Source organism: Chelonoidis abingdonii, chromosome 2, assembly GCF_003597395.2.
Source record: "Chelonoidis abingdonii isolate Lonesome George chromosome 2, CheloAbing_2.0, whole genome shotgun sequence".
Lineage (NCBI taxonomy): Eukaryota > Metazoa > Chordata > Testudines > Testudinidae > Chelonoidis > Chelonoidis abingdonii.
The window spans coordinates 277,095,628-277,107,722 of NC_133770.1; the positions used below are offsets into that span (position 1 = coordinate 277,095,628).

The following is a 12,095-nucleotide window of genomic DNA, read 5'->3' on the forward strand; positions in this document are numbered from 1 at the left end:
AAAACCTTCAGGACCAGACTTCAAAGAGAAACTGTTGAGCTTCAGTTCATCTGCAAATCTGACACCATCAGCTCAGGATTAAACAAGGACCTTGAATGGCTTGCCAACTACAGAACTAGTTTCTCCTCCCTTGGTTTTCACACCTCAACTGCTAGAACAGGGCCTCATCCTCCCTGACTGAACTAACCTCGTTATCTCTAGCTTGCTTGCTAGCATATATATACCTGCCCCTGGAAATTTCCACTACATGCATCTGATGAAGTGGGTATTCACCCACGAAAGCTCATGATCCAACCTCTGTTAGTCTATAAGGTGCCACAGGATTCTCTGCTGCTTTTACAGATTCAGACTAACACGGCTACCCCTCTGATACTTAATTTTTACCATAGCCATTGCTAATCCCATTTTAATAATGCTTGTTGGGATACTTACACTACACTTTGGCATTATACATACCTATTCCACATTTTTGAGTTGATGCGTCCGTGTTTTCATGACACACATTGTCACGAACTGCATTGCCATTCAGTGCTATTTTATGACCCAGTGCACTGCAGTTTGTGTGTTTTTCGCAGGCTGCTTTGGATGAAGTTTCATTTGAGAAAAATCCTTCTGGACATCTCTGGCAAATGGTGTCACTCTCAGGGCTGCCTTTAGAAAAACAAAACCCATTACCTTTTACAAAGGTACATATTGTGTGTGAGTTTTTGTGCACCAGGAAACAAAATATCAAAAAATAAACCATGACTTTGGATTTTCATGCTTTCTCGCTCCTACATGAACACTCGCTTGGAAGATATTTGTATAATTTTGAAAACTTTTCTCTCAAATTCAGATGCTCATGCTACAGAAGTATGTTAAATAATGTTTTTAAACACATGGGCTTCTCATCCTTGCATACATTTGTAAATTAGCATCAGATAACTTGACTCTATTCAAATGTTTACAAAAGGTGTCTGACCTTCAGTTTTCCTCCATATTGATTTTTTTCTGAGAATCAATTAACGGGCACAAAACATTGGTCCAAATTCTGCTCTGTTACATCTGTGCAGACAATCTCAAAAATAAATTACTCTAGTTGTAACTGAGTAGAATTCAGCCCATTTCTTTAAATCTGTTGCAAGCAAGTTCTTCTTTTTGTGAGTGTTCTGTAATATAATTTGAATACAGTCTACATCAGGGGTCAGCAATCTTTCAGAAGTCGTGTGCTGAGTCTTCATTTATTCACTCTAAGTTAAGGTTTCGCATGCCAGTAATACATTTTAATGTTTTTAGAAGGTCTCTTTCTATGTCTACAATATAACTAAACTATTGTTGCATGTAAAGTAAATAAGGTTTTTTAAATGTTTAAGAAGCTTCATTTAAAATTAAATTAAAACACAGAGCCCCCCGGACTGGTGGCCAGGACTTGGGCAGCGTGAGTGCCACTGAAAACCAGCTTGCATGCCACCTTTGTCACGCGTGCCCTAGGTTGCCTACCCCAGTCTATATATTGGCTTTTAAATTAAAACCATTCATCCATGGTGACTTTCCTCCCTTTCTTTATATATGCACATTTGTGAAAGTTTCTCAATACATATTTTTAATCTCTCAAATATGAAATTCCAAAGTTTTAACAAATTATGCCATTGCATAAACTAAATAAGTTTCCAAAGCCTTTAAAAGTAAGTTGCTGTTCAGTAACATGATAAATTCAAGATTACATATTGACCCCTCTTTCTTGGATTGATTATATTATTCTTTACTTGCCTAAAATCTAATAAACATGTATGATCAGGAAAAGTATATAGACAGTATTTGCCCTAACTGCTATAAAGAATATATTTATTGTCCCACAGTTAAAGAACTGAGACAACATGGAACATTACTTCACTGCATTGACCGAAAGGGAGAAAATTAATGCATGAAACTTAAGCCAGGCAGCAACTGCGAAGAGTCTGTCAAAGGAAAATCCCGGCTCAAATCAAAGCTCATACAATATATCCCTAGTTCAGCAGTACATTCCTATTTGACAAAGCATTTAAGCATGCTCTTAACTTTAAGCACATGCTTAAGTCTCCTTGAAACCAATGGGACTTAAATATGTGCCCAAAGTCAAGCACATGAGCAAAATTCTTCATCGAATAAGGATGCACTTAAAGACATGGTCCCTTCTGACCTTTAAGTTTATTAGTCTATAGTCTATGATTCAATTCTTTGCTGGAATTGAGAACTATATTTGCATTTGAAAATGCCTCCATCTAGTGTATTTTAGGAGTACTTGCTGTTAAAAGCTAAAAGCACAGAGGTTTGCGTTAAAATAAGCAAATCCACCTTTACTACAATTTTACATTTCTAAGACTCCCTTAGAAACAAAAGGATATGAATCTCTGAGTTTTCAAGTAGCCAAGAAATAAAGAATATATTTGTATATACTCAAAAGCAGAATGTCTGCTTTCACTAGATAATGAGTAAAAACATGTGCAGGAGAGCAAGAGCTCTCCTTGTTCATATCTGAACTTCAAAAGTAATTCTGTACAATTACTTAAAATAAATTAATTTTGCAATAGACAACCCTCTAAAAGATAGTGACCGAATAATGGACCACAGAAGGCTACATACAGGTTTGCCTTTTTAATCTGCTAATATTATGCAATGACAGCTGTCAGAAACAATATGAAAGTCCAACTGACAGAGGCTACGTCTACACTACCCGCCGTATCGGCGGGTTACAATCGATTGCTCGGGGATCGATATATCGTGTCTCATCTACACGCAATATATCGATCCCCGAGGGCTTTTATATCGATTCCGGAACTCCACCAACCCCAACGGAGTTCCGGAATCGACAGGGGGAGCCGCGGACATTGATCCCACGCGGTGAGGATGGGTGAGTAATCCGATCTTAGATATTCGACTTCAGCTACTGAAGTTTCGTATCTAAGATCGATTTTTCACCGTAGTGTAGACCAGCCCAGAGATCTGCACATTTCAGATGATCAGGCATCAACGACCATTGCTAAGAGAATTTCTGGTGGACTTTCTCCTACCACCGATATGCTGCTTTTTCAGGTTGTTCCTTCCAAGAAAATTAGCATCTCCATATTTTGGGAGATGGAGATAGATTGTCCTTATTCCCAGAAATACCTGCAGGGGGTGACAAAGTACATGGAAACTCCATGCAGAGTTTCTTCTGCATTTTCCTCTGAATGGGAAAGGAATAGGGTGGGTGATCTGGAAACCCAGCAGAGTCCTAGGTTCTACATGGTTAAAGCAGAATGGCACCTTTGCACTGCTCCTCCAGCCTCCCTCTCTCACTTAGAATTTGTGCTGCCATTGACTGTCCCCTGGTGCCTGCTTGAGGGGAATAGCAGGTGCAAAGTGAGAGCTAACACTGCTTTGATCTGCATTAACTCCCAAGTGGATATCTCTTAGGAAGTCTGCCACATTATTGGGCACCATAGTGCAGAGAGTGGCAAAAGCTTGGTTTGGGTTTGACAGGATCAGATCTCAAAGATTGTTCTTGCAAAATGTCCAAAATGGCAGAAACATTATACGATCAGGTGATCTCATGTAATTGATGTCATTTTTGGGTGAAATGTCCTGAGAATAGATTTTACTGTGTTAATTCAGTTGCATCCATACCCATACCAGAAAACAAGCCCCATGTAGTTTTGATCTGACCTAGAATCAAAGTTATAATTGCTGATTTAGGTCAACAGACTAAATTCTGGTTCTTCTTTGCAATTTGAAGGTACTTTGCTTTGAGGTTCTAATCAGGGCAGCCTGGGGGGGGGGGCGGGGTAAGTGGGACAATTTGCCCCAGACCCTGGGCCCCACAGAGGCCCGTGAGCCCTGACCCGGTGGCGATCCGGGTCTTCGGCAGCATTTCGGCAGTGGGGGGCTCTTCAGTGCTGCCGCAGACGCGGAGTGACTGAAGGGCCCCCCGCTGCTGAAATGCTGCTGAAGACCTAGATTGCAGCTGGGTCAGTACAAGTGCCATAGCTCCCCCGCTTTGCTCCAGGCCCCCTGAATCCTCTGGGTGGCCCTGGTTCTAATTTTGGCCCAATTCTAGTTCCTTATCAGTCCTTCAAAGGAACTCACATTCTAGTTAAAATGAGTTTCAAAAATAAGAGGCATATGTTATTAAAACTACAAAATACCAAACCTTAGTAAATTACAAGAACTAAACAGATCAAAGAGCACCAGTGTGAGAAACAATCTGATCAGTTTACAAAATACTTTAAAATAAGACATTTCCAGTTGCCAGAATCAATTTTGTAGGAGAAAGAGGCTATACATACTATAGTCCAAATGTAGGAACAGTCCCAGAGAAGGGTGAGGCCCTTTTGTATCCAAGAGAAACAAATCATGTGCAATGAGCTCTCTTGGATGGCTGCTAAATTAACAGCGTCTAATAGTCTGACAGTAGGATCACTTCTCAGAATAAATATGCTTTGATGGTATAGCATACCTAATATGTGGGCAGGAGGGGGATCTCTGCTTTGATTCCCTTGCCACTGAAAGATTTGTAGTGTCACCAATGCATGCCTCATACCCTGGGTGCCAGGACTAAGATCAAGGAAGAAAACTATACTTAATATTATAGTGCTATACTTCAATGGATCTCAAAGCACTTTACAAAGATGGTTAATTGTACTTTATCTGCAGTAACAGATATGGAAACTGAGGAGCAGAGAGATTAAGTGATTTGCCCAAGGTTACACTGAGACAGTGGCAACTGGGAGCAGTAGTCAGATTCCGATTCGCCAGCCTGAGTCCCAGCCACTGGACCACATTGTTTCCATATGTGATTATGAGGCATATTTTTGATAGACTCAGGCCACACTCCACCCTCAGTTACACCAGTGCAAACACATTGTCTTCAGTGATGTTGCATAGACATAACTGAGAACAAAATTTGGTTCACTGTCTTTAAGTTTTCCAGCAATTGCCTTGTCTTAAAAACCTGAAGATTATAGAAGTAATTGTGTTGCCAGAGTCTCTGTTTCTTGTTTGAGGCCTACTTGCTTTTTAGTTGATGCAGTCTGCTGTAGTTTGGGAACCCATCTCTCCATAAGATTATGTGATTAGATCATTTGGCTTCTTCTCGAAGCCTAACACGTTTGGCTTGGTCTTGGACTGATGACTTCAGTTTTGTTAGCCATTATTTTATTATCCTTTGATGGATACAGTAAGTAGGCTTCCCACACAACCCAGACTTCTTTTGTGGGTCTTCCAAATGGACATCCTTGTGTACTTTGTTTCAGGCCCCTTGAGTCTTGCTTCTAACCTAGCTGTAAAAGCCCCTACACCAAACTTCTTATCTAGCAATGCTTTTGCAATCTGCGTACCGACGAATAGGTAGCTCTAAAAGCTTCAGACAATACTTCATCAGAACTGCTAATGAGTGGAGACCTGGATTTAGTTCATTGGCTTCAGATTTGTTTTTAAAGTTTGGAAAACTGATCACATTCCAGAAGATTGGAAAAACAGCTGCATCACTCTTTTTTTTTTTTTTTCAAAAGAAGAGAACAATCAGCTTGCTCAAATGATAGGGGAATAATGTTGTTGTCTGTCACAGGGCAGGTGTGTATGATCATACTACTGAACTGACTGAAATACTATCTCAACCAAAAAACAACGAATATGGTTTCTTTACAGGTCAACCTACAGTCCATGCAATATACGGTCTGCGAAATGTTATTGAAAACGATTAGAGTGACCAAAGAAAGTTAACATGTCATTTATAGATTTTGTAACTGCTTTTGATCCAGTATATCAATCAGAATTGTGGATACTGCTATATAGGGCCTGAGGACTTAGTGGGCCTAGGGGAGGACCTGTACCACTATACATTTAGTTGTATGAGGGTCAAAGATTATATTAGAGACTGGTTTTCAGAAGAATCAGGAGTACTTCAGGGATGCAGTCTCTCGTCTATATTATTTAATGTTCTAATAGACAATATGATGACAAAGCTGCTTGAGGCCAAAACAGAAGGTGTGAAACTTAAAGATTCATCTTTAGAGGATCTTGAGTATGTGGATGATATTGTCTTACTTGGAGAGACTACTGACCAACTACAGCTAATGCTGGAAGAGCTGCAACAAACTACAGAATCTATGGGATTTAAGATCAATGGTGATAAACCAAAGCTAGGTATAACTTCTATAAAATGGAAACAAATGACCTGCTGATGTTGTATGTAGATGGCAATAGACTGAATGGGTGAATAGTTTTGTCTATTTGGGTAGTTGCTTGACTGCAGGAGGTTCAATAGCCGAAGAAGTTAAACATCGGTTCATTCTTTCATCAATGGCATTTGAGCATCTTCAGAGACCTCTGTTTGGGCAGCAGGATGTCTGTGTGACAACTAAGATATGAGTGTTCAATGCAGTAGTGATGACAATTGTATGGAGCAGAAACATGGTGGTTAAAAACAACTATGGAGAGGAAACTAAACAGTTTTCAGTATAAAAAATTATGGCATTTTCTTAACAGCCATTGGTTTGATTTTGTCACAAACAAAGAGATACTTAGACAATCCTGGCAAGTTGCAGTCTTGCACCAGTTAAGAACAAGATGACCACAATGATGTAATTATGTCCAATGTGCAAAAGATACACTTTTACAGAAGCTTTCTAGGTCTGAGGTCAAAGGAAGCAGAGCACTGGACTGACCACAACTGAGATTGGAAGATGCAATTTTGAGAGATTTAGGAAGTCTAAATCCTCCCATACTGACTCACAGGAAGAAGATTTGCAAGGGACCACTGAAGAAAGAAGTCTGTTCTACAGGCAACCATGGTTACATCATAGCCATGTGAATCTGCTACTGCTACTGTCAGAAACAGTTTATTTGTTTTAATAAAGGACAAATTACCTGATTGATGGATTGCTAGACTGAGTTGTTTAATCTAGTATGCACAGCACAGCCACATCAATCAGACAAGATGTGGACAGCACCACCATGCTTCGACAATAACTTTTTAACCCCCCTCTTCTGTTGCATAAAAAGTACAAATACACATATGTTGCTGGTCACATCTAAAACCCTGCTGTGTATTTACATCATCCACAACCATGCAGCATACATGCACATCTTTGTTCAGGTGGAACACATAATGAAACAGACTCCAAAGTAATTACTCAGTGCTAGGAAGATTGATTTTTATACCAAATCCATAAGGAGCTGAATGTTCAAACTTTGGATCCTCTTGGGCCCTCTGCTCACTTCTTTCAAACATACTGGTGGCCTAACTCTGCTCCCACAAAGGTCAATAATATAACTGTCACTGGCTTCAATAGGAATAGAGGTAGGCCAATGCTAACTATTTTTGAAATTCCCATTCATTATCCTTTGTTTTTCTGCCACTAGAATTTCCAAGTTAACAGTGATACTAACTATGGCCCCAAACCTGCATGGATCCTTATGCCCAGAAACCCATAGATTTTTGCCTGCATGGATTTCTACACACAAAATTCAGTGGGATTCAACACAGACATAGAAGTCTGTGCATGTAGATCCTGTTGCACAATCAGAGCCCAAGAAACAATTAAAATGCCATCTAGATCTATGCAGTTGCATGAAGGATATGGTGTAACTATGATTAGGCAGAATGTCAGCTTCCATTTCTTTTAGGCCACACTCAATATTGGCACTAGACTGGGCCATGTCATTTGCAGGATGACAAAATATTTTGTTTCAAGACAGGAACTTAGTCTTAACAATTTATTTTGTCTAAAATGAAGAAAATGCTCCATGGAAACAACATTGCTACAGCCTTTATCCCTCCCAGACAAACAGCATGTTACCAGCTTGTTTGACAAAGTAGTTGGCTGGTCTTTGGATGATAATAATAATGGTTTCTCTTGCAGTTCCCGTTTAGGACACTGGTAATTAATTATTACCACATTTTGCTCTGACTCTAGAGCTACATTAATATTGTTATAATTGTGCTCTTGGTGCTGTATCAGTTAATGCTTCTGGTGTTTGTCAAGATACACAGTGGCTTGAAACAGCAGATTTCAAAATGACAGAACAGAAATACTGTATCCCAGATAATGTTCCTTTAAAAGAGTCTATCCATCATGTTTCTCATTAGAGTGCAATTTGCTACATTTGTGCTGCCATTAAATTACACATTCAGTGGGAGCAGAGTATTCCACTGAGAAAAGTTCCTTTGGCTATAATCCAAAGCAGTGTCACAATGGTAACAGGTTGCATTAGCTTTGCCATTTATTAGTCTGCAATTTCATCTGGACAAGCTTGTTTCCTAATCTTTAAGTGCCACAAGTCTTTAATGCTTTGTACAGCTCTAATTAATTCTGTTGCATACTGAAAGCAGATACGTACCTGGTTGTACTACACCAAATCCAGGAGGACATTCTGTGTGCCTTAAACAAAATTCTAGCTCAAGGTATCTTCCTTCAGTACATTCACAGACGCGGTTCTGTGTACCGTTGCATTCTTGCTTCACATACTGCAGCTCTTTGCACACTGTGTTGCAGTACTGGCATTCATCATTGTTGTTCCAGTCCTCTGCATAGTACTGATCTGGACATGGTGCACATTGAGTCTTTTTTGTAGCTGTACAGTGCTGTTTTACATAGGTTCCCGGTGGGCACTGGTCACACATGAGTTGGCGAGATGTTACTGGGTCATAATGGAGATACTTTGGGACAGCGGTTTCTTGAGTTGTCCACTTAACAGAGATATCCAAGAACTAGCAAAAGGAAAATAAAATATTGTTCTCTTTAGTTCTATAATACTGCACAGCCAAAAAAACGCCCCCACAGTTCTATTTGCTTATGTATCTAATCATGTCTGTCTCTTCAAAGTCATTAAAAAAAGACATACTGCAGCAATACATAAAAATATGAACCAACTTTCCCATTCTCTAGTGGCTACATTATCATAGAAAATTTAATATTTGAAAGAAAAATCAGGCATTCCATATTACAACTATTAAAATATTCTGGAACCAACAAAGTCCACACTAACCCTAACCAATTAAATAGCATGATTTTACCACGATACCCCTCTATTTTCCTGGGTCTATTCATTAACTAACAAATGGACTTACCCTGAAAATCACTTCAGTAGTTCTTTGCAGGAGAGGGCTCTTAGGCTGTAAATGCTGAGGGATCAGGACTATGGATTTGGATTGTCTTCTCGCTTACACTAGTGTAACTCCAGTGGGCCAAGGAGCAGTGCTTGGTTGCTCCAACTGTGGATCCAGCCCACTGATTTCAGTGGAACGGCTCCTGATTTACATTGATGTAAGTGAGAGGAGAATCAGGCCATCTGTATCGTGAACCATCAAGCACACTTCTAGTGCAACAGAAATGCTAAATATATTATTGTACTGTTGAGCAATTTTAATTATGCTGTGATAGAACAAAACTACTAGATTGCACTATTACCAAAAAAGTAGATCAAAATTCAAAGGACATTCCTTTCCTATATTTATTTTTAACAATCAAATAAATGTAGCAGCGTGCTTTTTTTAAATGCCTTTCATTTAACCTAGCGCTGACATTCAGTCACTGCTGCGATAAAATGTAACTGCTATTTAATATCCAACAGCAACACTAAATAATAGTTTTAGACAGATGTGAAGAATGTTGCAGCTAACTGAAATTGCAGGGAGGCTTTAGGAGGGTAGAATTTAATCTCCCAAGATGGAATGCCCCAGAACAGTAAAGCTAATGCTTCCTGTCATGGGATCTCAGTTTTACGCCTTATCCAAAAGGCACATGCACCTATAACAATAGTAACACTATACTGGGGGTTACCTTATGAATAATCAGTTCAACTTCCTGCAGTCATTTGAGGAATGTCATTATTTTGTCATCTAAATACTTTTCTTTTTTTGCAGTTTCTCCAGTAATGCATCAACAAAATGTATGAGTGCACTTGTTTACTTCAATGCATAAAGTGCTGGGATACACGTGATGTCAGTAGGTATGGGCATAGCCCTGGGTCCCAGAAAGCTGCTCCAGTCAAATATTGTGCATTCTGTTCATTGCTACTCTTTTAAATATTGTTGGTTTTACAAATGTTATATGAATCAGTTCCTATGTATTACCTCTGTTTGTGACTATTTGTGGAAAACAAGCATGTGTGTGTTACTGAGAGATTCATCTTCTAAAATGGATTATAATGAGAACTGAATATGAAGCTTTATACCAGGAGAACATTATTTATTTAAAGTATATTTGGCTGTCCATCAGTGGTGCTGGATTGATAGCTCTAGTCAGGGCTGTCCTTAGGATTTATAGTGCCCTAGGCGGGATTATTAAACTGGTGCCCCTGAGCCTGGTCTTGCTCTTAGCAACACAAACATAAGCTTACACTACTGGAAAACTTGCCACATGCATGTTATTAAAACCAGTTTAACTTAATTAAGCACACTGTAATGCTGATGGACTAGCACTAAAGAAGTAGCACTGTAGAAAAATTCTGATTTGACAGAATGATGCAAATATAATTTTTTTAATTGTCAACATTTTATTGGAAATTTCTATGAAGAGGTATTGAAGCAAGGATTAGTTTTTAATTAAAAGCAATCTTTCTGCTTTTTGGGCTGCAAAATCAGTAATAATGTCATTGTATGACAAGACAAAGTGATGTCTTGTTTGATTGCAAAATAGCAAACCAATCAAGTGTTCCTGACTCCTTGTAGAGCGGGATAGTTTTAATGAGCTTTAGTTTGAGAAACTCTGTTCTCCTGATGCTACTGTTACAGGAATTGTCAGTAGAATACTAGTGGCAACGTCCACATTTGGATATATGTCAACAAGTTTGCTGGTATGAGTAAACTGTACAATGTCCATCATCAATTTTGTATGTGGCAACATTGATGACGGTGTATTCAGTTCTTCATACAGTTTAAGTCCATTTAAATCATAATGATCACCATGCTTCAGGAGGCTCTCTAGGTCAGGGGTTCCCAACGTGGTGCCTGTGGGTGCCATGGCGCCCACAGGGGCCTCTCAGTGCACCTGTGTACTGGCCGGCGGACGAGCATCTGCCGAAATGCCACCGAAATTCGGCAGCATTTCGGCAGAGATGCCTCTGGATGACACTGCTTGCCGCCGATAAGCAGCGTCATCCAGAGGCATCGCCGCTGAAATGCCACCAAATTTCAGCAGCATTTCGGCAGATGCTCGTCCACTGCCACAGTCCGTCTGGTGCCCGCCAAATGAAAAAGGTTGGAGACCACTTCTCTAGGTTCTTGTACTTTGTCATTAGTTGCTTTTGTTTTCCTATTTCACTGAATTTAGTCCTGCTCAGCCCACTGCCAGTTGAGTGAATGGAACCCCAGGCCGACAGTGGGTTGAGTGGCTCAGCTGGGGTCTCAGCCACCAGCTTGCTCAGCCTGCTGCCAGCCTGGGTTTCCTTGGGGGTCCCCAGGCCAGCCACGGGTGCTGAGTGGAGTCAGCGGCCGGGACCCCGGGTGGCAATGGGGCAGCAGCCAGAACCCCAGAGGAGTGGTGGGCTGAGCGGCTCAGCCCGCTTCTGCGTGCCATCAAAAATCAGCTTGTGTGCTCTCTTTGGCACGTGTACCATAGGTTGCCGACCCCTGCTCTATACACTAGTAAGGAGATGAGCATATTACAGTTGTTGGAGGGGTCTATTTAGCAGTAACAGGGCTATAGGAAAGTCAGTCAAAATTTTTTGTTCCTCTGATGAAAACTGGCCCACTCCCTTCCCGTACCAAACTTGCCACAAATAATTGTCAACAACTTAATTTTCGGTTTTTGGCTAAGATATTGATTTTTTAAAAAAAATATTGAAATTGAATTCAGGATTGTTAAAAAGCATTTTTGGTGAACAAATTTGTTAAATGACAATCTAAATGGTAATAAAGCACTGCTTTCATGCTTGGCTAACCCCTCCAGCCTGCTGGTCCAACAGCTGCAGTAGAGGAGGAGATAGGTGGAAAACTGCAGGACCCCAAAATCTACCTCTTGGCGTGAAGAGTGGCAACAGCAGCAGCAAACCCTCAGGTCCGATCACACGCCAATGGGCACCACTGCCAGCCCAATGGACCACGGTGAAGTTAGCACAGCATCTGATCTCAGGGACGGGGCACCCATGGAGCCACA

General features: G+C 40.4%; 1 protein-coding gene across 3 annotated transcripts in view; it reads right to left on the bottom strand.

The window, feature by feature from the left end:
- The window catches only part of TNFRSF11B (TNF receptor superfamily member 11b), a 32,403-nt gene that overhangs the window by 7,388 nt on the left and 12,920 nt on the right, over positions 1–12,095 (bottom strand). For 2 of the 3 annotated variants that reach the window (XM_075061983.1, XM_075061984.1), the window contains exons 2-3: positions 8,334–8,707; positions 457–647 (exon numbers count right to left, since the gene is read on the bottom strand). In XM_075061983.1, coding sequence (XP_074918084.1) covers positions 457–647; positions 8,334–8,707 — 565 coding nt within the window. Of the gene's footprint in view, positions 1–456; positions 652–8,333; positions 8,708–12,095 lie in introns of all 3 variants that reach the window. The other variant, XM_032777237.2, reaches the window with a different exon arrangement.